Below are 24,479 nucleotides of genomic sequence, written 5' to 3' on the forward strand. Positions count from 1 at the left end.
CGGAGCCTCGGGACTGGGTGCGCGGGGGTCGCCACACCGAGTGGGAGCAAGCGGGAGAGCGGTTGCAGGCGGCAGCATGGCAAGCACGGCCTTGGAGATCGTTGCCTTCACGGTCTCCATCTCGGGCTGGGTGCTGGTGTCCTCCACACTGCCCACCGACTACTGGAAGGTGTCGACCATCGACGGCACGGTCATCACCACCGCCACCTATTTTGCCAACCTATGGAAGATGTGCGTTACCGATTCCACCGGTGTCGCCAACTGCAAGGACTTCCCCTCCATGCTGGCGCTGGAAGGTCTGCATCCCTTCGGGTCCCCAGTCCTGCGCGTCCCTCTTAGGAACCCGCCAAAGGAACCCCCGGGAGGGAGGTCGGGCACCACTCTGCCCCCGGGAGGGTCTACGATGTCCACTGTCCTGAGGGGCGTCTTCTGAAGCTGGGAACACTTGGTAGGGAAGCATATAGGATCAATTCGGGTGGATCGGGAGCGGCAAGGCTATTCCTGTGTCTGTCTGGGACTGTCCGGACGTAGAGACTTGCCACCCCACCACCAAAATCTGATTCTCATTAAAATGACACCCCTGAGGTCCATGAATTCTCGCCTTGAGATCCCTTTAGCGGTTCATTGATTCTTTGAAAAGTCAGGCACAGAGGAGTGGAGAAAGAACCATATTGAAGTTTTTTGTTGTTGTTGTTTATCTAAAAATTCCTCCTACAAACTTGATGGCTGGAGCTTAATACTTCCTCTAAGTTTCAGGAAAATAAATGGCCCCTGCCTGTGCGTGCGTGAAGTGGCTGCAGAGGGCAGGGAATGTTGGCCAGCACATGTCCGCAGAACGAGTGAACACACTTCCAAGCTTTGTGCGTGCATTCTGGATCTTCTTAGCTTGTTTTTTGTTTGTTTGTTTGTTTGTTTTTTCCAGTAGATAGTAACGTAGAATCAATTCGGCACCAGCAGGACTTGCTTGCTCAGGTTCTAGGCTCTTCCAGGATTTTACATGCCACCAAAAGGATTCTGGCAGGAATTTGAGACGAGCAGTTTGCATTGCTTCCAGATTTGAGGTGTTTTCCTTTTCTCTATTATTCCTCTTGCAATTTTTATTTGCATAGCTGGGTAAACAGAAGACTTGATTCCCCTAAGACAGTGCTGTGCCACAAAAAGCAAACTGTTGCTCAATTCATTGTTTGATGGAAGTTGGTATAAGGGAATTAGGTGCCTGCCTGCAGAAAGGAGGCACCCGGGGCTCGGCCCTGTGGTATAAAATAAGTTGCTGGAACACTGTTTATGGCATGCATTGCCGTTGAGTTTCCTGTGCTCAGCTGAGCGCACATTCAGGAGACAACAGACAAGCTCTTGTTCCTGCGGTGTACATCCAGGAACACGGGTTTCACAATTCTGTTTGTAAGTCTATTGTTGCCTGAGATAGTCTGCTTTCTTCTTCAGGATAGTTGGGGGATGAGGAAGGAGAGGGTGAAAGAAGTAGCCCTTCAAGCTTTGTGTCCAGAACGGTGGGATTTCCCTGCTGTGTGTCTGCTGTGGAGACTTTCTGTGGTTGGGGCTGGGTGCTGAGGAGGATGCGGCCCAGTTCTCATTATCAAGACCTTGAGTTAGGCAGGCATGGAATAGAGTGTGTTATATGTATGCCATCCATATATGCATATATGCAAAGTGGGCAGACTCCTGTGATTAGAAAATGATATAAAAAAAAACCAGAAACGACATGTCCCACAATGCTTTTAATGAACAACACCTTTGAAGTCGGTGCAGACGGGAAAAGCTTTTGAGCTGCTGCATAGCTCTCATTGGTCTGGAGAGACCGGTTCACTCGGCCATGGAGTCCTCGTGGACACTGGACCACTTCCAACGTCCCCCTGCTCTTAGCGCCTTACTGGAGCCCTTTACGTTCACCTCTTCCTGTGCATGCCGATTTCTGTACCCTGCTTGTTCGCCGGACAAGAAGAACAAGCGTTTTCGTGTCCAGCTCACACTGCCAGATTGCGTTCCACGAAGAAACAGGGACAGCTGCTTTGCCACTTTCTCGCTGCTGTTCCCGCCCAGAAAAACACATTAAATCTGCGGCCCCCTTACTCCCCGTGAGTCTGACCACTGAAGCTTATCATTGGCCATTTCTCTTCTTTTTTGTCCATTTATATCTTATGACAGTAGTTGTATGGTTTCTTGACTTTTTGTTTGGTTGTTTGTTTGTTTTGGGCACGTGAATTCTTGATTCCTTGGTGCAATCTGAGTCCACTGATTGTCCAAATTTATTATGCCATTTTTTTCCCATACTGCACTTTGAAACTGATGACGTAATTACGACATCAGTATTTCCCTTGGTGCCTTCACCCTCTGTGGTGCACTAGGACACTTTCAAATAAACTTCTGTGTCTCCCAGGAGGGTTCAGCCATCACTCCCTTTTCACTTGAAAAGGAGTTGATCTCCCCTCCCCGACCTCAAGTGGAAGTTTCCAGAGAAGCACCCTCCCCCAAAATCCCACCCTGCCTTCTTTCCACCTTGGGTTTCCAGGGCAGGTATGTTAGGCCCTGGGCCTGATATTTGAGGTGGAAGGAGAAAGTCACCTCACTCGGTGACTACTGACCAGAACAGCCCGTCTCCCCTGCTTAAGTCACGCACAGACTCCAGATCAGGAATGCCGAGAGAGAAGGCTGGTGACTCTTGCTATTTTGTGTTATGGTCAATAGAACACCCCGTTTGGAGACAGAGACCTCATTGTCATCCTCTGGAGGATTCAATGCTGCTCCCAGATTTCCCTTTGGGAAACCAAAGGTGCGGCAAAGCTAACGGCTAGACTGCGGGCTACGTCACTACGTAGACGTCTCTATGTCACAGGCTCTCTCTCACATCCGCCTAGGATGAGGGGTTCTTTGGTGGTCTCTTACTCACCCTGCGACTCTTGCTGTTTGGCAATGCAGAGAGATCAGTCGGTAATAAAGGACCCTGTATAAATGGGAGCTCGAGAGCTGACATTCAGAGTTCTACCTTTCCTCGTCCTCTATTTGCACAAACACACCAAGCTGCTCGTGTCAGACAGGCTTGGATTCTTTCCAGTTAAACACGGCAACTAATCATGCTTCTGACTTGAAATTGAAAGTAAAGGACCTATTATTGAGGAGACATTTAACTTTTAAGGGTTACCTTGAAGGTTTCCTGCAACAGAGTCCATTTGGTCCAATCTATTGTTTGAAAATCTCACCGTTGACGGAGCAGGCAATTTCTGTTCGTTGCTAACCCTGAACTTCTTTTCAGTTATTTTTAACCATGTGTCATCCATTTTTGCTAATGGGGGATTTTGCCATTTCTTGTAGGAGAACTATAAATTATACCTTGAGAACTTCTAAGTGAATACATTCATGCCTCAGCACTTTAATGTGTTAATTAGCTATTAACGGTGCCAGTAAATTAGACCTGTCAGAAATAATGGCCTCCTTGGCTAGGTTTTACTGCCTCCTCTGTTGATGGGGGAACTTCTAAGTTTGCCCCTGGGAGCTGTTAAAAGGTGGGGTAGAGAGGTCTGCCTTGCGAAAGATAAACTCTGCAAGTCTGCTGGACCTACAGGCCTGAGAATCTGGATGTTCTAAGGAGCGCTGGTCCCAGTATACAAACTTCAGGCTAATTAACAAACACCACAAACAGTTTCTTTCACAACTGGCAGGGTAGCAGGGGAGGTTTCCCCTTGTCTGGGAATGTCTGCTTCCCCCCCCCCCCGCCCTTCGTTACAGAGACATCGGGGCAACTATTGCCTTTAGTGTGTGCAGAAAGTCAGTAAATTATTGCTGGTGTTCCGGAGCCAGGGTGAAGTGCGCTGCCCTGCGCACCAGGTTTCTGGGTAGCGCTGGAGAAGGACCAGAGTGAGGCAGGATGAGAAGCTCCTGCTTCCCCTTCTCTCCGGCATCTGTGCTTGGAAGGTCAGCGAGGGGACTTTAGAAGGCGAGATTCTGGGGAAAACTGTCTCTGAGGAGTAAAGTCTACTGAGATTTTCCCTGCCTGCAAGCTGACTGTATTCTAGCACTTTCCCCTGCAGGGAAACTCATCGCCTGACCAGACTGTAGAACTCAGCCCTTGGTAGATCTCAGACCTTCCATCTGCCCATGAGAAAGCCCGTAAGACAGGGGGAGCAAGTGCAGATTACGGTCGCTAATAAAGGCATGCTTGTTCCTGTCTTTCTCTAAATTAATATTCCACACAGACGTCTCCCTTTTCTCAGGGGAGTTTCCTGGGTTTCGATGGCCTATGGTCAACAAATGAAAAACTCCAAAATTAAATAATCTAGAAGTTTTGGGTACATTTTATTCAAGTAAACTGTTAACCATTCTGTTTTACCAAACTATTACCTTTTTCTTCTCTCTCTGACACGGTGTCTCACCATGGAGCCCAGGCTCCCTCCCACCCCATCGCCAGCCCTGGGATTACAGGCCTGTGCTCCCCAAACCCAGCTTCAGAGTTGCTATTCATTTTTCCTGTACTCAGTCTTACTTTTTCTCACGTATTTATTGCAAAGGCGGTGCATAGTTCGAGCTCAGGATTATTTGTGGTTTCATGAGAGTTTTGAAGCAAAACACATCCCACACTGATAAAGGGTATTGCCGGGCTTATTTGTGTCTCATGTGTGTGCCTGTCTGCGTGTGTGTCTCTCCTTCTATTTCTGCTGTTTAGTGTTGGCACTCAGAGCAAGCTGGATGCCACCTTCTTTGCTGTCTTAGGTTCTGTGGTGCACAGGGAGCCACGTTTGATGGTCCTTGTAGTCACTTTGACTTTGTGAGGCGGTGAGAGGTCTTGCGTCTGCTTTTGTGCTGTGAGAGGGCTCAGGGGCCGAAGCTGAAAAGAGGGTTGGTTCAGTATTCAGTGGCAGAGACCTAGACAGTTTTGCCGCACCATTATTGTTGATAAAAGAATCCTCCATGATCCCAAATCACTAAAATAAGCTTTTTTTGTTGTTCTTGGTAACCTCCACACTAGTGAAATTAATTTCACACCCTAAAATTGAAGTTCCTTGCTGTGTGTATGGGGTTTATGTGGTTCAGGGTGTGTTACATTAGGTCTAAAGAACTGCTTTGTAACATGGGTCTTAGTAACAGTAATTCACACTTTAAATTCCCATGCAGAGAAGTATGGACTGGAGGCCACCAACACTTACTCCACAAAGTTCTAACTATTAGTTTTCTACTATTAATTAGCATTGGCTTTGCTCCACTACGGAATAACGATAGATGACTATTGCTTATGTTGGCACTTTAGCTTTTTTATTATTCTTTTTTATTAGAAGGCTTCATTCCCAAAGTAAACCTTGCATGTGCTCATTTGCTTCTTCCATTTGCCGACAACTGGTGTGTGCCCCTCTCGCTGCATCAGAGCGAAGGGCATTGTTTCAAATGAGATGAAGTGGTCTGTCTGGGAATATGGGGTGTCACTTTGAATTCTGTTCATGTAGAACGGCTCAGGGCCTGGCCCAAAGCCCTGCTGAAGTTTACCACCAGCCCAACTATGCAAATAAAATCTGTGACTGTGACCATGAATGGTTCAGTGGGAACAAGCTCACTAGCACAAGGCTCTCGTGTACACGCGAGCAGTTGACTTAATTATAAATTACTTTTCTAGTAGGCAATGTTGTCTTAAGCCCAACTTTATTATATTCACCCTACCAATAGCAAGGTGCCACTAAGATAATTCTTAGTCTCGCCATGGGCCCCTAACACACGCTCTAGTCTCATAGATATAGTTCCATTGATACCAGGAGACTTGACCCTGGGGCCATCTTGCTGCCCAGTTATAAACATTCTAATTTTGTAGTTCTAGACTCACCTCAGTGTCTGTTGAGAAGGTGGGTACACTAAGGAGTTAGAACGAGAGGCAGTGGGGCATGAACTTCCCAGTTCTCTCCAGGGTGGGATCCTCTCTAGCATGGCTAACTCGTCTGCAGGAAATCACAGAGCTTCTGCTCGCCTGAGGTTCCTCCTCTCGAAGGGCAGGACTAACTTACAGATCTAGGCAGAAACTCTGCATGAAGCGAGCCTCAAAGTGCGTGACAGAGAACAGGCCCTTGACGCAGATCTGCTGGCTTTCCTCTCTCGCCCGCCTTACCCCATGAGTTAAGGCAGTATATCTTAACTCATGGGGTCACCCCCATTGTGCACCCCCCCCAAGACAGTATAACACCCAACCCGAGTGACATCACAAAGTGAGGTCTTCTCTCTGGAGAGCTGAGCATCCTTTGTTCACGTAAACGACATGCTGTGATTACAGGCTACATCCAGGCCTGCAGAGGACTGATGATTGCCGCGGTCAGCCTGGGCTTTTTCGGCTCCATCTTCGCTCTCTTTGGAATGAAGTGTACCAAGGTTGGAGGCTCAGATAAGGCCAAAGCGAAACTCGCTTGCTTGGCTGGAATTGTGTTCATATTATCAGGTAAATAATAACTTCCGCCGAACACAGCGCTTCACAGTGACACGGACTGACTGCAGTATCCATTGGTGTTTTTCAGGTCTGTGCTCCATGACAGGCTGCTCCCTGTATGCCAACAAAATCACAACAGAATTCTTTGATCCTCTCTTTGTGGAGCAAAAGTAAGTGTTGCTTTCAGTCAGTATGTTTCTAGCTCACAGAAAAAAACAAACAAATGAGTGTCTCCGATTAGGACGTACATTTCCTGTATTGCTTTGGAGAATGAAATTTGTTGGTGGTCGGTGGTGTAGTCTCTGACATCAAGTTTATGGGTCGTCTGGATGAAAGATGCATTCGGAGACATCATTAGCACTGTCTACTATCTTTGTGTAGCTCAAAGCATGGGAGCCAGAAAAAAAAACCCATCCATTTTACATCATAAAACTGAAGGAAAATTCAGGAAAAGTTGGATTGAAGTAAGATGAAAGGAAAGAGTGTTAAGTTATGAAGGCAAAACATTAAAAAGACCTTGGTTGTTCATTCAGAAGAATATTTGCCAAACGTTCGACTCTGGGCCTTGTACCCCACCTAACCAGGCTTTATGAAGAAACTGCACACAGTTGTTTCTCAATGATGCTGTAGGAACATGGTACCCTCCTAAGAGCATGGTACCCGCCTACGCCTGCCCCACCCTCCCATCTCTCCTAGGAGCATGGTACCCACTTACCCCCACCTGCCCCACCCTCCCACCCCTCCCAGTGTGGTTGCTCTTATCTGTAGATGAGTGTCTTGGAACTAATATTGGTTAGTTGGCTGGTTTTTGTTTCTGAGCTATGGGATACTGCATTTTATAGTGTCTCCAGGCTTATTGCTTTGGATTGGGAAAATCCCAGGGATACCAAATGAGAAACAACCAACCATATATCAAATCTTTTTTTTTTTATTTTTTGTCTTCACAAAGCTATGCTCATATACTTGTATAGGAAGTTGTGTGGGGGTTGGGGTGGGGGTGTTTGCTTCAATCAGGCTGACAATTGTATTTCAGACTTGAGATAAGTATAAAATTTTTAAAAGGTCAAGTATAGAAATAATTGGTCAAGAGGGTATTACTTTTTTCTAGTGCATTGAGAAATCTCCAGAAAATGGCTTTCCTAATTCTGTCTTCAATATGGTTAACACATACCTCAGAATAGCTGGCGTTATGATATTTAATGGAAATTATATTAACACATATTGGTTCTTTCATATGCCAAGCATAACATTGCAAGGATTCTACCAAATTGCTTTACTTCTTTAATGCCTTCCTTATGAAGCGGGACTCTCTCTTGACATCCTCTTTCTGGGATCAAAGGGACAGAGGAAGTGATGTGTTTACCGGCAGAAACTCCACATTTCAAACCAGGGCCAGAGTTCTAAACAACACATGCTCTAAGATGCGCAAGTTACAATGACAGTTTCAGAATTTTTGAAACTAGATGCTCCATGTACTTTTTTTTATTAGTTTCATACAGTTATTTTAAAATAGTTTCCATTCAGAAATTTTATTAATTAGGAAGCTAACAAACCATTTTCCTTGCACCCAATATACTTTCTTTCTTTCTTTCTTTCTTTTCAGAGACAGGGTTTCCCTGTAGCTTTGGAGCCTGTCCTGGAACTAGCTCTTGCTGGCCTTGAACTCACAGAGCTCCCCCTGCCTCAGCCTCCCAAGTGCTGGGATTAAAGGTGTCGCCACTGCCCAGCAACACCCAATATAATTTTTAACTCTTCTGTGCATGTTAGAAAGCGATGTCCTGATTTTTCAATGTTCTCCTCATGTTTTGTGTTTTTGTTGTTGTTTTGCTTTGTTTTTTTTTCCTTTGTGTTTTGTGAATTTGAGCTACCGCCTGGTTATGAAGCTCGAGTTAGCCATGACCTATACAGTCTTCCTGCCTCAGTGTCCTGAGTACTAGGACTATAGACTCAGCTTCTTGTTTAATTTTGAGAATAAGATTTGCACAGATGTACATGATACTAAACCTCAGGGCAAAGATTGGTACCTCACAATCTCAATAAATTCCAACTGGTTCAAGGAATGATTAGACCTTAGAATTATAAGTGTGTCATTCCATTCTAATTAAAGAGACATGACAGAAACCCAGACTTCATGTAAACTTAGTTTGCTTTCAAAATCCAACTAATTGAGGATCATGATTTCATCTTGTGTTTTATTTTTTTTAATCAACATCTCCTTGGAGAGGGTTGGAGATAGAAATTAGAAAACCAAAAAGCTATCTATGCACTGGCTCCCAACACAGAATTAAACCGGTTTGTTCCACACTTTTGTTCTTTTAAAAAGAATATGATGATGGGATGTCCCGGGCGGCTCTCAGAGTCCGTCAAGGATGGCCGTGAGTCCCTGCAACGCCATGCGGCCGGGGGAGTCAGGCGGGCAGTTATGGCGGATAAAAGGCTCACAAGACATAGTAAATAAACATAAGGGTAAACATTTATTACTTAAAAAGAAATAGAAAAACAGAGAGACAGAGATAGACAAATACAAAGACATAAAGACACAGAGACAGAGAAAAACGTGTGCACACGACAGGAGACAACCACACAAGAGAGAGAGAAAGATGGCGAAGCGGGAGGTCAGAAGTGGCTGGGTGGGTGTGGTTAGTTCTTAAAGTGGCAGCAGAAGACTAACACACACCTTTTGAAAAGTCATCTTTAAAGCAAGACTTTGACCTGGCTTCTTGAGGGAAGAGAGCAGTTTCAGCTGGCTTTGCTAGAATTTAATAATCCCTCTCTGAGTTCAAGGTTAATAGCGCTTGAAGGTGTGTGGGAGTCACAGCTGGCGGCTCTGCCAGCACAGATGAGCACGCAGGTGAACAGAGGTTTGGAGGAGGTTGGAAGGTTCTAGCTGTTTCTTTGATGTTTTAATAGACTGGATTCTGCAACTTTCTTGAGGCCAGAAAGCATCTCTTTCACTTCTGTCTGCCTGCCACAGTGCCTCCTGAAGGTACTTCAGAGAACTGGTCCCTCCAGACCTGAGCAAAGGCTTCCTGCTGTGTCCACAGTGTGAGCAGGGGAGACTGAGGATGGAGTCGGGAGCCACAGCCATGTTCCTCTTCCTATGAATGCCACACTCTGGGCTACAGTTATCACCAAGTGTCTTCTCCCCAGTGGTTGTCCCAGAAGGTGTGACAGTTAGTGTTAATCCTCATATTTGGGTCCTAGGGCAAAACACAGCTCTTTGAAGTGTACTCTTGCGCCCAGCCCTAAAACGTGCTAGAAAATAGGTCAGGCCTTAGAGCAACATGAGAAAAACATGGGGAGAGCTGGGGTCAAGAATCTAGCAGTCACGTGGCTGAGGCATCTATTCTGTGGCTATTTATTCTAAAAACCCCCTTTTCGGAACAGATATCAGACCAGGTTTCTCCCAGCTCGCATTTGACGGAATCATAGCACTTCAACAGCTCCCTGCGCTTGTGTTTTTGCTGTTTCCCCCTTTTGTCTTTGATTTTTTTTCATCCTTGGGAAGATTCTGTTTGGAAAACTCTGACATGGACATTTACAAAGCCTTGAAAACATCCCCTTCTCTTTCCTTTAGGCTATTTCAAAACAACTTCCTCCTTTTCATTAAAATAAAACCTGGCAAATCCCGATAAGAGAGAGAAAACTACCCTCCTACAAGTGTATGCTAATGGGTACCCGAAAGCAAGGCTCACGACCCACACGACCCACAGGATAACATTGTTCTTACCCTTGCTTTGAGGTCCAAACCACCAACTTCCTGAATGTCCTGTTTGGTTTTCTCAAATAAACTGTTCCAAACTCCAACTGACCAGCAGAAAGAAACTGCTTTTCAGACCATCCCTGCAGCCTGCAGCCTGATCCATTTAGAGAGACGGGAAGTGCGCTGAGACTCTGCTATGTGATGCTTGGGTCTTAGCCTCCAGGCTCTCCTGTTCTCAATTCCACTGTGGAATGCCCTTCATTCCTGGCATATTCCATTTCATACTTGAGGATCTAGACTATACTAAGGTAAAATCTTTCCACTGTTGTGGTTATTTAATAGTTAGACGTTACTGCTTGCCAGGCTGGGGATATGGCTCAGTGGTAGATCCTGTGCTTCATATGAAGATGGTCCAGCTTCGACCCCAGCAGAGAAGACAAAGGCATGAGGTGGAGGGCAGAAAGAAAGGAAGGGGGAGGAGAGGGAGAGGAGGAGGAGGGAGAGAGGAGCCACTTTCAGATAAATTCTCTCATTCTGGTTTCTGACTGACTGCCAGCCTTGCAGGTGCACACATGACCCTGTTAGACTGTTTTGCTTGTCTTCCACCTTCATCCTTGAGTGTTGTGTGGATGCTCATGAAGTTATCTGGAAAGTGAACTGAGGTTGATCAAAAGCCTGGAGGGTTTTGGTCAGGAGATTATGTGGAAGTCTTAAATACCAAGAACAAAATAAATGGTTACATATTAAGTTACATATTAAGAAGGTGTGACGCTGTGACTTCATTTGTTCAGAGGTTACACAGCTCACCTCTGCTTCCTGGAATCCCTGGATGCTTTTGTTAGGCTAGCAAGCCTTTCAGCACAGCCAGGAGAGCAACTGTTTGCCGGATCCCTTCTCATTCTTACAGACTAGCCTGTAGTGTAACCTGTAGTTCACCCTGTGCTCCGGCAACTTGGTTCCATCCCTCCATCCTCTGGTCATACTTCCCATCAGCCCTCCCAGCTTGCTTCCTGGGAGAGGCAGGCCTCTGGGGGATTCCCTCTGTGATTTGTGCCCACATTGTAACCCTACTGGTAGCTCACACTTGCTGGTTTATTAATTTGTCTCCTAGATGGGACAGGGAGCATCGTGGAACAGAGACTGTATGTCAGTTGTTGGACTTTTTTAAATTGATTTTTATTGAGCTCTACATTTTTCTCTGCTCCTCTCCCTGCCTCTCCCCTCGCCTTCAACCCTTTCCCAAGGTCCCCAGGCTCCCAATTTACTCAGGAGATCTTGTCTTTTTCTACTTCCCATGTAGATTAGATCCATGTATGCCTCTCTTAGTGTCCTCATTGTTGTCTAGGTTCTCTGGGGTTGTGAATTGTAGGCTAGTTTTCTTTGCTTTATGTTTAAAAACCACCTATGAGTGAGTGCATGTGATAATTGTCTTTCTGGGTCTGGGTTACCTCACTCAAAATAATGTTTTCTAGCTCCATCCATTTTCCTGCAAAATTCAAGATGTCGTTATTTTGTTTTGTTTTTTTGCTGTGTAGTGCTCCATTGTGTAAATGTACCACATTTTTCTTATCCATTCTTCTGTTGAAGGGCATTTAGGTTGTTTCCAGGTTCTAACTATGACAAACAATGCTTCTATGAACATAGTTGAGCACATGTCCTTGTGGTACAATTGAGCATCCTTTGGGTATATACCCAAAAGTGGTATTTCTAGGTCTTGAGGAAGGTTGTTTCCTAATTTTCTGAGAAATCACCACACTGACATCCAAAGGGGCTGTACCAGCTTGCATTCCCACCATGTCTCCTAGACCAGATGGGGAGCATCATGAAACAGAGAATACATGTTAGTTTTTGTTGGACTTCTTGTAGTTAGCCTGCGCTGCAGGACACTTACAGCCAGGGTGGTAATACAGCAGTGAGGGTCTGTGCCTCTCTGTAAAGCAAAGACATTTGTGTATGAGATAAGGGGAAGCAGACAGGAGGGAGAGAATCCTGGGGCTGGAGAGATGACTCAGTCTTTAAAGGCTAGGCTCACAACCAAAATGTCAGGAAAGATCCTGGGTCCAAGCTGCCTGGAGTGAACTCTGCTCTGCTTCCTAGCTGGCCATTCTTGAAGTTTTATGACATCCTTATGCTTTTGTGCTTGGAATCTATAGATTGCGGATGGGTTGTAATGGTCAGGTAAGATGGCATCGTTCAGCTGTCTACAGTCATATCTGATGGTGCTTAGTAAATACTACAAAGCGTTAGCTCTTAGTTTGAAAGGCAGTGGTCCTTACATATGCATTCACACGGCAGAACATCATCTTTCACATTTTGAAATTAGCAATAGGGACATATTTGCTGGAATGTTAGAGACCTTACAGAAGGGATTACTGCTTTATGATACTCAGCTCTTACGTAGAAGGAAGGTGCAAAATGGATCTAGTGTCAAGCTTTAAGAAGACCCGCAGAAGGAAGGCATATTCTGTCTGTTAACTTTTGGTCACCTGTATCACTGCACAGAGACATATGGCACTGTGTCACACACAGTGAGATGTTACAGGAAACACCAAGTGACAGATACTGGGAGACTCCTCGTACCATACAACGTGGCCCACGGCGTCTCCACAAACACTGGCTTTGACTCTCAACTGTTTTCTGACAGGCTGCCGAGGACTCTGAACGAGCGTTAGAAACACTTCAATTGTTCAGCTTTTCTTTCTTTTTTGCTGTTGGTCCATCTGTACGTATTCACTTCACTACGAAGGAACTCACCCACCCATACCCACAGAGACTTCGGCACAGGCTTAGCCCATGGAATCTGCCCTGAAGGATCTCAGGGCAGCATCTGCAAACAGGAATTTCCTATTTTGAAGGATACAGTCAGTTTATTCAGACTTCCTAATGGCTGACAAACATATTATGGAACTGTCTGCGAGTACCGTGACTCAGCATGCCATCCCAATTTGGGGTGGGTAAACCCCAATTATCCACACTGCTGGAGATCAATGGTGCTGGCATTGCTAAGCAATGGATTTGTTTTTGAAAGGATTGGTGTAGCTCAGAACATGAGATAGTTCTACTAAATTATAACTTACCTTGGCTAATGCGCCATTTAGTTCCACCGTAGAAGTTTTCTAAGTTTCCGTGAGTGACAGGCACCTGGGGAAGTGTGAGCCAGGGGAGCACTCAGAGATAGGTCAGCCATGGGAGTCTGGGGTCTGAGCATCTGGGTCCTAGGCTCTTTGGGACCTTAGATTAATTCAACAGCCTCATCACAGTAACACAGATGGGCAGTGTTATGAGGATTAAAGACAATAACATACTGGGGAGATATTGGTTAAAGCTACCAAATTTCAGTTAGCTTTATATCATCTGTGAATTCTCTTCTTGATTGCTTAGTTTTTTGCTGTACCTTTGGGTAATTTCTAACACTAATTTGCTTTCTTAATTCTTTAATGAGTTAAGTAAAATCTTTGCAATGTATTTATCTTTAAAAAAAAAAAAAACGGAGGTGAAAGCAGACGCTGCAGTAGCGCACAGGAAGAAACCACAACAAGATTCTTGCCATTGACACCTTGCTTGCTGAACTCCAAACTGCCTAGCGGCAAGTGGCTAGTCACAGGTGCAGGAGCCAATGCCTGTGAGCCTGTCGTGGTCTCCAATTCAGAACGGGCACCAAAGGGAGAAAAAAAAAAAGTCTAGTTTTTCAGATTTGAGGATTCCCCATCAAGATCCCATGGCGTGTAATTTAAACTTTCTTGCCTTGCTTTTGCTGCTGGTTGGGAGCCCCCTGCCACTGTCCTGGAAGCGTTGTGGGGTGCCAGAGGGAACAGTTAGCAGGAGAGATGGGGGCATGTTACAGACGGGAGGTGGACTATAGCAACCACAGGATGGGCCACTCTACACAACCCACTCTATGTCAGCAACTTGGAGTGTGGTGTTGGGAGAAAACGTATTTACAGGTAATCCCTATAGAATATCCGTGTATACAAATATATCCTTGCAGATTTTTGGCCCTTAGATGTCATACAGTGGTGTCTAAAAGCCTGGCTTACCAAGAGAATCCAATTTTGAAGGTATCCATGTGGATAACATGTACATTCTAGATTTCTTACATTTTTTTCTTCCCCAAAACATATTGCTGTGTGGTAAGGTAACTGGCATATTTATTTTTGTTATCCCCAGTCTTACAGCAAGGGCTTTGTACTCTAAAATGGTCTGTGACCTTCACAAAGGTCGCTTCAGTTTTCTGTGGGTTGGAAAAGGATGAGGAGTTTTCGTTTGTTCCAGCCACTTTGTTTTCGGAGGGGCTGCTCGGCCTGCCCTGGTTAATGACTCCCTGCCTCTCCTGGTGTTGGATGAAAAGACAGCCCCGGGATATTTGGAAAGAATTCCACACCCCACAGTCCTGGAGTCGCTGAGAACTTAATGAGCCAGGGAGGGAGAGAACCTTTCTGAAATGGGAAGGAGTAGGTTTCACTGACCTGGATTTAAACATATTCATCAACTCACTTACTGTGACAGCAACAGCCAAGAGCCTGGGTTGGGAATCACAGTTAGAAGCTTTAAAAATGGGACCCGCCTTTTACTTAGCTGAAGTATGGGACTTTAATCTTGCTGAGCCTCAGTTTCCTTGTTTGCAAAATAAGGCTATTTCTACCTATATCTGGGATGGTATGAGGATGAAACGGCAATGTGTGTTAAAAAAGAAAAGCACAGCCGGGTGGTGGTGGTACACGCCTTTAATCCCGGTACTTGGGAGGCAGAGGAGGCGGATCTCTGTGATTTCGAGGCCAGCCTGGGCTACTAGAGCTAGTTCCAGGACAGGCACCAAAGCTACAGAGAAACCCTGTTTAGAAAAACCATAAAAAAAAAAGAAGAAGAAGAAAGAAAAGCACACATCCTAACAGTATGCATGCTGCTCCCAAGTCTTTACTCAAAGCACATTCATATGTATCTGGGAGGGCTGAGGTCACACCTGTTTGTACAGACATGCTTCTTGAATTCTATTGTTAGAGTTATCACACTGTACTGTAATTATTTGCTTAGTGTCTCACCACCCCACTAGACTATGGGGTCCGTGGGAGGAGCCGCTGGGCCGACCAGGTCTTTCCACCCTGAATATGAGGAGTAGCGCAGGATGTGGCTCGTCCTGGCTGAGGCGGCCACGGAAGGAAACAGAGGAGATCCCCAGGAATGGAAAATCAAGTCAAAAATGGAGATTGGGGTACGAGGCCAGCATGTGGAAATAAGTGGTTGTTTCTCAGGGGGGCTGTGTAGGCTAAAGGGTTAAACTGTGAACGGAAGTGTGTGTTGTCTTGAGTCGGCTGCACCACAATGCTCTAACCCTCTAATGGAATGAAGGCCATGAGCAACAGCCTTATATAGCTCTAGACACACCAGGGAGGGAGAATGACTTTAGCCCATACCCGAAAGCATGTATAAACCCTTCAGATCTTTTTGGTTTATCCAGTGGGATACTTTGAAGCAGTTAATCCATGTTTTTATTTTTCTGATAGAAGTAAATTCATCCCCAAGTCTTGGTTCCTCAAAGTCACATTCTCTCACAGAAATGTGTAGAAGCTACACAGGGGCAACAATCTGACAAGTGCTGTCGTTTGACACGCACAGAAAACAGTTTATCTCGAAGCCGGCTTCTGTCCTCACACTGAGAGTCATGGTCCGTCTGGAGCCAGGCGTATTTATTCTTCCATAATAAGGAAGAAACTGTGGTCCTGGGAACAAAGAGACCACACTGTGGCCGTCAAAGCTGGCTTAGGGACAAGAGGATCTGCAGCACAAAGCACGCTGCAGAGAATTTGAAATTTGGATAATCTTCCTCGAGTGTTGACATCAGTTTCTTAGCATTACCAAAAGTCAAGAAACACTTCTGGGTGGAGGTGAGGAGCCGTGCCTTGGAAGCAGATCTCGGTGGGGTGGGTGGTTATATTGTCCTCTTTCTCACCATGGTCAGTGTTTGCCAACGACGTGCACTGATTGGTGTGAACCGAGGTCACTGCTGAGGAAGACTGGGACATGTGTCTCTCAACAGAATGAAGAAAAATCTTAGAAAGGAAGAACCAATCAGGAAGTCACCAAACGGAACTGTTAAAAAAAAGGGGGGGCGGGAGGGTGATGTAGGATCTGAAAAAACAACTCCAGATACTTCTCTGAAGTGTTTGACAAGATTTACAATGGAAATCAAATGGAAAAAAATTTCCATGAAAGTGATCCTACATACATGAAAAGTACAATATATTTTAAAAATGGAGTGAGGGTCTGGGGATGCGGCTCAGTCTGTGGAGCGCTAGCGTAGCCTGCACGGAGCCCTGGGTTCTACGCAGTCCCCCACAGACACCAACCAGGGCGGTCCACCCGCAATCCCATCACTCTAGAGGTAGAGGCTGGGAAACAGAAGTGCAAGCTCACTCCCTGCCACACAGCAGTCTGAAGTCCTCCTGAGATCCATTAGCCCTGAGCCTGTCTCAAAACTTAAAAAACGGAATAAAAGAGCCAGTTATATAAACCAAGCTCATCCCTAATTCCCCTCAGGAAGTTTCAAGACAGATTGAATCAGTGAAGCCGCAACGCTGAGGTTTGCTCCACCGTGTGAGTGCTTGCAATGTTCCTTTCAGGAAGGTCACATCGCTGAGCTGTGTGGCTCATGGCCTCTGGGACATCTTCTCCTCACTGACCATTTGTAAGAGCTGGCGACTCTTGCCTAATCACTGAGGCAGCTGGGACTGACATCCTCCTTCAGTGAAACCCATGACTGAAAAGAGACGGGGGACTCTTGGATGGTCAATGTCCATTACAGCACACTCTGGGTTCCTTTTATACTGAAATGCACCAGAAGACCTTTTCCCCAGTCTTGCAGTATGTGTGTGTGTGTGTATGTCTATGGAGCAAAAGTGAGATGCCTTCTCACAGAAAACAGTTCTACAGGAAGAGGGGCAGGCAGACACTAGAACCCAAAAGCCTCTGCGGTTTAACAAACCTCATTCCTTCTTTTAGGGATGTGTGGCTGTTCCTCACCTGAAAGGAATTCTTCTAGCTGTCTGACAGGTGACTTCATTTTTGACGGTCCTGTCCTTCCCATCTTGGGGAAGGGCTTTCTATTCATGTCTGCATTCACTTTGGCTATCTAGGAGGCATTGCATCCTGCCATTCTGAAGCCTGGTCGCTGGTTACCTCTAAACGTCCCCACTAGACCACAGGGACGATGCTCTTGTCTTTCCCTCACCCTTTCTGCACAGATGCCTTGCACCTCCGTTTATTTGCAGACGGCAGGTTATCTGACACTTACTGAACTAGCTAGAATGGATGTGGAGGTCGGACTCCTTTCCCTAACTGCGGCGTGGATAAGTAATTTGATCCGTGGGACGGAAGAAATGAGTGGGAAGTTGAGTCAGGTGACCCCGTGGTTGACCTGGCTGGGCCTCGCCACCCTCGCTACTGACCCAATCATGTCGCTGCTTCCTTTGTTAGCTTATAGAAAGCGCGAGCGGTTAGTAAGCCTTAGTTGGCGGAGCTTGCCCGGCGCCCGTGAGCTGCCTGTAATGCCCTGTCGTTTTCTCACAGGTACGAGCTGGGAGCTGCTCTCTTCATCGGGTGGGCAGGAGCCTCGCTTTGTATCATTGGCGGTGTCATATTTTGCTTTTCAATATCTGACAACAACAAGACACCCAGGTAAGAGAGAGAGAGACAAAAACACCTGCTAAGAAAGTGCCGCACCTGTGGCCCCTAACTGCTGCACAGTTCTTCACGCCATGGTGACCCGCCCGACCAGAGAATTATGTTCTTGCTACTTTCTCACTGTAATTTTGCTACTGTTTATGAATCATGATGTAAATATTTTTGGAGCTAGAAGTTTGCCAAAGGGGCCTCAACCCACAGGTTGAGAACCACTGAGTTATATTATTTCTAAATCATCACATATGGGGCAAGTTACACACAATTTGTATGACTCTTAGAAATGAGAACTAGGGGAAAGGGTTAGGGACAGGTATTATTTTTAAAACTCTCCCTGCTGTGTTCAAAGGCTGCTTCTGTAACTGGGAGGCCAAGTCCGAGGTTCAAAGTCTGTTTTCCATGCCGACATCACCGTGATTTTCACATCAGCAGGGATCGGTAAAGGCCTCTAGGAAACCCCAGTCTCAGGAAATTGAGAATTAAAAATAGTTTTGAGAAAGGATATTGGAACAAGTAACTACCACGTTGCCTCTACAGAGAGTCTCTCCTCACGCAGGCTGTGTGGGCAGAGGAGGGATGAGAGCTAACCGGAGGAGGAGTGAACGCTTAGGGACCGACCACAGGGGTTTTCACCCATTTCTCCTTTGCTCTGCTGTAGAGCAGAATCAAGCCATGTATGCTTTACCTTTTAGGATGGGCTACACGTACAATGGACCCACGTCTGTCACGTCTTCTCGGACCAAGTATCATGGTGGAGAAGGGGATTTTAAAACCACAGGTCCTTCCAAACAGTTTGATAAAAACGCTTATGTCTAAAGGAGCTCCTGACAAGCTGCGTCTTGAAACTGAACTGTTCACGCAATGATCCTTCCACGGCCCTCCCGTAACTGCCGCTTCTGCTGTTTTTTAAAATGTGAATTTGAAGGCTGTTGATTGGATGGATGTAAATGTTCTTATAGCAATATATGCTAATCATTTTCTATTGTGCCTTTCTATGAGGAAAATAAACAGGTTATTTACAGGATCTGCATGTTTTATACCCATAGAGCACATGGACACTCTTAGTTCAAGGGCTCAGGAAATGCTAGGGTGACGGTTACTTTGATCTTTGGCATACTGAGAGCTTCCCTCGTCCCATGCACACATTAGGCAGAAGTGTGTCAGCAACGGTGGCTTGTGAACAGGACAGGGACAAGTGTGAGACTGTTCCTCAGGTGTCCTAGTTAAACAGTCACGTTGTTACCTGCCGTGTAGAGTCGCCTTCCAGTTTCCTAGGCCTGTCTGTCAGGACCGCCATTCACGACAACGGCTCAACAAAGGGCTACCGAGGCCAAGGTGTCATTGTCCTCTATGTGGACCGTAGACCACAAGGGTTGTCTGACACCCTTCGGTGAGCTGGCCCTGGCTGTGGTTGAATCCAAAGTCAGCTGAGGAAGTAGCAGGGAGGGTGGGCTGTGCGGTGCCTGCAGCTCTCAGCTCCTTTGTGTCTCCTGGGTCCTGCGCATAGCACTCACGAGGTCACTGAGACACTGGCCAGTTTTCAAGATGGGGATCCCGACGCTGGCCGCAAACCACCTGCCCACAAAGGCAGCTCTCGCCACCATCACCACACAACTTGTGTGCCCCAACTCACTCACACCCCCAGTGCCCTTGGGGGCAGCTCCTTTTCTCCTCTTGCACATTCAGCAAAGAAAAGTGGAGTGGAAAGTGGAGGTCGTGAGCCTTGAGTGACAGGGTCAGGACGTGAGCTGTTAGCAGTGGGAAGAATCCGGCACCTGCGTCAGGGGCTACATATCGTCCGGGATGAATCACATGGGTGCCGCGTGACTTTCCCGAAGAGCAAGTGATTGAAAAGGAAAAAGAAAATGTAGGGAGCCATCTGGAGAAATCACCATTACAAGATGGCGCCGGCGTTCCTGCAGCTTGGAGGTAATCAAGTCCTTATTTGATATTGCTGCGTGGGGCTGAGCGCCCTTTGCCTGTACATGCACAATTGAGGCTTGTCACTGGCTAATCCCAAGGCTCTGGGCATCATCAGACTGGTATTTACCAATCAAGGCAGTACCCGAGTCCCCTCACCCTATTTAAGCAGATGCCACTTGGCTCTCGCTCTCTCTCTCTCTCTCTCTCTCTCTCTCTCTCTCTCTCTCTCTCTCGCTTTTCCTCTCTCTTCTTGTTTTCTTTTGTTTCTTGCTCTCTCTCGCTTCCTGCTCTCCCTTCAACCAAGAGGCTCCAATAAAGTGTGATGTGAGAAGAATCCTCGACTTCGTGGTCGTTCTTCCTTGCTGGTCAAGGGGCACCCCACAACTGGTGCCGAGAACCCGGGACGCTGGACAACGTATCGGTCACCGAGCGAGAGGGCTGCAGAGGATTCAGAACTCGACACACGGAGCGGCGACGTCGGTAAATCCTCCAGGTATGCTGATTGCTGGGGTTGGTCCAGAGTGGTTCGGCCTTGCATTAGTTTTGATGTTTGTATTTGTCCTTCTCTGCTGTTTTTGGCTGCGCTGCCATCAACCAGGCCGTGAGTGTCTTTGCTGCTGTGACCGCGTAGACCGAGCAGCGTTTTCTACTAAGAACATAACTCCCTTGTAAATAAAAAGGGGGGTTCTTTAGCCCAGGGGGTAAGTCACACGTAGTTAAGTGTGAACCATGGGCAATTCTTATGGAACCGCCTCGGGCCCCAACGAGATCTACGGCCCGATCCAAGCGCTTTTACGGCAGCACGGTCTAAAGATCTCTTCCAGGACAGTCTCTATGATCATTAAGGATATCGAAAAGATCTCACCCTGGTTTGCAGCTTCAGGTGACTTAACCTTGCCATCATGGGATAAGTTAGGCAGAGACTTAGAGCAAACTAAACAAGAAGAGAGGATTGGAAGGGGCACATTTCCTCTTTGGAGGTTGGTGTGGAACTGCTTGAAGGAAGGACGTAATACTGAGATATTAAAGGAGGATCGCAAGGCATTACAGAATCATCAAGACAGCCTTTCAGAATCAGATCATAAAGGGGAGGATAAGGATAGGCCTAAAAGAAAAAAGGAAAAATCAAAGGAAAAGGATCCGGAAATAGTAACAAAAAAAGGGGGGGGAGAAAAACCCCATAAGTTTAGTGCTGGAGGAGTTTATAAATCTAGATTTATCAGAGGAGGAGTTGGGTCCTCAAGAGGAGGAGGAGCTTGAGGAGGCAGCCGCTAGGTATGAGAAAGAGCGAGATAACCGAAGGCAGGGCAAAGATGACGTGTTTAAGAAGGGAAACGGAAGGCCCATGGCGCCCGTGGTTTCCACCCTTCCCTTGTCCGCCCCCCCCCCATTCACGTACTCGCAGACTGAGGGCTGCAGTTTTATAGGAAGGCAGACTTGGTCGCGCTTGGCGACCGCCTTCCCTGTTTTTGAAGATGTGCACACTCATGCTAGATGGTATGAGCCAGTGCCTTACAAACAGCTTAAGGATTTAGTTGACGCTGCAAAAAATTTTGGAGTAACTGCCAGTTATACAATCACATTATTGAGAAGTATTGCTACAGAAGCGCTGACGCCCACAGACTGGCAAGAGATTGCGAGAGCAGCTCTTCCGTCGGGGCAGTTCCTGGATTTTAAATCCATTATCCAGGACAGAGCTCAAGTCCAAGCGCGTATAAACATGCAAATACTATTAAATTTTTTTAAATGCCATACCTTGTTAATACTTGAATTTTTTTTTTTTTTTGGAAGTACCACAGACCAGTGTGGAAACAATATTGTGAAGGCATACTTCTCTAAAGTGATCGTACTTCAGCTGAGCTGGTGAAGAAAGCAGATGGATTGGATATAGGGAGGGTAGAGGAGAAAGGGGTGGATGGTATCGGGCAGTGGTCATAAGGTCTGGCTACAGAAGAAGGAATAGATCAAACAGAATGGGGAAAAAGGAAACAAAACTAAACAGAGAAGTTAAAGGATTGAGTCTTGTGCCCAAAATATACCAGCTTAATTCCTATGCTGGGTTTGGGCAGAGGATCATTATATAAAATATACCAGCTTAATTCCTATGCTGGGTTTGGGCAGAGGATCATTATATAAAATATACCAGCTTAATTCCTATGCTGGGTTTGGGCAGAGGATCATTATACTTCCCCAGTCCCAGAAATCAAACCATGATACAGTCCAGAGTAGGCTTTCTCTAAAGCTGTCTTCATGACTTCAAAAAGATCACAATCTCAAAATTCTACCCAAATGGAGACCTAAATCACGTCCCAAACAGAAGCAAAGCCACCTCTAACCTCAGCACTTGGGAGGTAGGGGCAGCGGGATCACTGAGTTCAAGGTCAGGCTTGTCTCTGGCAGGCTGAGTTCCAAGTCAGCTCTTGCTATCTTTGCTACCTAGTTGAGACTTTCTTGAAAAACAAAATAAATAAACAAACAAAAAACCACGTGCTTCGATAAAAATCTGTTGAGGAAGTAAGTGAGGCGCAGGCTGTCTATCTCCACCCACAACACCATAGTCTGACACTTAATAAGCTCAGATGTCTACATAAAAAGCAAGCCTATAGTGGCCCCTGTAGGAGGCTGGAAGGCGGTTTTTTTTTTTTTCATGGTTTGAAATGGGCACACATAGGTTTCAGAATGGCAGCCACAGTAGCCATAGAGATTTATTTTAAGGTCAGGATGTCAGAAGCCATGGCTTTGTGTGTGCCCCTTCATAAAGTTAGCCGAGAAGCCATCTCCAATAAGCAGCCAGAGTCACAGGGTGTCAGGGAGGACTTTACTGGCACTGTTGATGGATGATAGAAAACCCAAATCAACAAGCTATTAAAATGTTACCTTTCTTTTTTTTCTGAGATAGAGTCCTAATGGTACTACAAAGTATAAAAACTATTTTAAAAAAAAAAAGGAAAAAAATTAAGAAAAAGGAAAGAAAAGCAAGCAAACAGTTTATATATAAACTTTCTGATCATTGCCGAGATCATTGTTCAAGAATATAAATTAGTTCTGAGGTATTTTATAATGGGCTGGGTACTGAAGAACACAGAAACTACACACACGTGTGACTCGGGAATGGCTCATCGCTTTCTAATGATCATCTCATAAAAATCAGTTGGCATTTAGAACAGGTGCACGCTATTCATAAAATATCCGAGATAAAGATTACACCGCAGAAAATAACTGGTCAGTAACAACATGCTAAGAGGGCCTCGGAGCGCCGTGGGATCAGGGTACTTCAGGGAAATGTATTTAGCATGGGCCTCGCTAATTGTTACCATTCTAGACGGACTGTATACAGAAAACAACCAGTTTAACACGTAGGGTGTCACTGGCATCACTAATTCAATTTTGAAGAGACTTAACAGCGTTTTGTAACAGAAAAGCTACCAACGTGACAGCACAGACAGATTTTAAAAAGCTACAGCAAGTCAAGTCAAAGCCTACTATCAGTTAAAAAAAAAAGACTTAAAAGTTAGTTGAAAAAATACATTTAACACTAGAGTACCGTACTGAAGAAGACACATTTTATGACTTAAAGGACATCTTGACTCTACACAGCCGACAGTTTTCAATTCTGCGGTACGTGTCGTCAGAGACACCCTTGCTCTGAATGAGCTTCCTTGTACGGTGGGAATGCTAAGGAGCGCTGGAATCCTGTAGGCTGTTGCCGACTTGCTGCTGGCTGCTGGAGCCGTTCTCTGACGTGGAACTGTAGCTACACGTCCAAGACATCACTCCAGTCAGTCACAGTCACTAGGCTGCTTTTCGGGGTGCTCGATTCGTTGTCCTGAAGACCTGGACAGGGAGCAGGAGGAAGGGAGGGGACCTGTGGTTAAACCGGGATATTCAGACCTCCGACTTCAGTCTTTGCTCACCCAGTGTCTGAATCTGTTCACCTTGCCCCAGGTCCTTACAGGCTTTCGGGGAGGTTGATAGCACACCCACCCCCAAGTTTCTAGATCTCATCACAGGACACGGTGGCCTGTGACCATCCATTCCAAAGCCCATGAGCTCCTGGGCAGTAGGGTGTGTGTCCTGCTTCTCTGCCCCTGGTGGTCAGCATGGTGCCTGGATACTGAGTTTGCAGTGTGTCTGTGTTGTGTTATTAACTACGAGCAAATAGAAACTGGGCAGAAAAGGAACGTACAATCCTACACATCAATGTGAATCTCCACTTTAATATTTAGAGGTTAAGTGTTAAACATAGATTTTGCTGGGGCAAAAGCGCTTAAATTTGAAGTTAATTAGAGTCATGGTTTTGAGCCGTGGGAGCAGCAGGCTGTAGAGAACTCCGCTCTAATTTGATTCTAGAATGTTCTCTGAGAAACGCGGGGTCCCGGCACGGAAGCATCCTCCCAGTTCCTCATAAGGCAATGTCTCTCAAGCAGTCTTTTGGGTTTTATGAGTCCTTAGTAGAGATAACGTCACAATGGCTCTGCGGCAAACACGTTATCATGTGACAGTGTGGCGGTTAGTGCATGGCTGACATACGCAAGAGAGAAAAGGGACAGAGCTGAAAATGCCCGAAGGGTCAAGGCGACCTGCTGCAGACAGGAGATACGACTGTGGGAACTCTCCGTGCTGACAGGAAGCTACGAACAGGGGCACAGAGAGGTGCTGAGGACGGTGGTAAAGACTCCCCCACCACAGCAGGACATCAGGAGCTAACATCTGAAGTTGTCAAATCAAGAGGCAGGTTTGAGTGCATTACTGAGAGATACGGGAATG

At 46.1% G+C, this 24,479-nt stretch overlaps 2 protein-coding genes across 5 annotated transcripts in view; one reads left to right on the forward strand and one right to left on the reverse strand.

Moving 5' to 3' along the window:
* Positions 1-18,813, forward strand: part of Cldn10 (claudin 10) — an 83,403-nt gene extending 64,590 nt beyond the window's left edge. Inside the window, exons 1-5 of one of the 2 annotated variants that reach the window (XM_048422082.3) lie at positions 23-296; positions 6,263-6,424; positions 6,501-6,582; positions 17,679-17,786; positions 18,482-18,813. In XM_048422082.3, the coding sequence (XP_048278039.1) occupies positions 77-296; positions 6,263-6,424; positions 6,501-6,582; positions 17,679-17,786; positions 18,482-18,605 (696 nt within the window). In that variant the 5' untranslated portion in view covers positions 23-76 and the 3' untranslated portion in view covers positions 18,606-18,813. Of the gene's footprint in view, positions 1-22; positions 297-6,262; positions 6,425-6,500; positions 6,583-17,678; positions 17,787-18,481 lie in introns of those variants that run through there. The other variant, XM_048422083.3, reaches the window with a different exon arrangement.
* A 3,698-nt stretch (positions 18,814-22,511) lies between these two features.
* Positions 22,512-24,479, reverse strand: part of Dzip1 (DAZ interacting zinc finger protein 1) — a 49,481-nt gene continuing 47,513 nt past the window's right edge. For all 3 annotated transcript variants that reach the window (XM_085698190.2, XM_085698189.2, XM_085698191.2), the window contains one exon: positions 22,512-23,546. In XM_085698190.2, coding sequence (XP_085554316.2) covers positions 23,467-23,546 — 80 coding nt within the window. In that variant the 3' untranslated portion in view covers positions 22,512-23,466. The remainder of the gene's footprint in view (positions 23,547-24,479) is intronic.

The sequence above is a fragment of the Myodes glareolus genome, chromosome 12 (genome assembly GCF_982192425.1).
Source record: "Myodes glareolus chromosome 12, mMyoGla1.1, whole genome shotgun sequence".
NCBI classification, from domain to species: Eukaryota; Metazoa; Chordata; class Mammalia; order Rodentia; family Cricetidae; genus Myodes; species Myodes glareolus.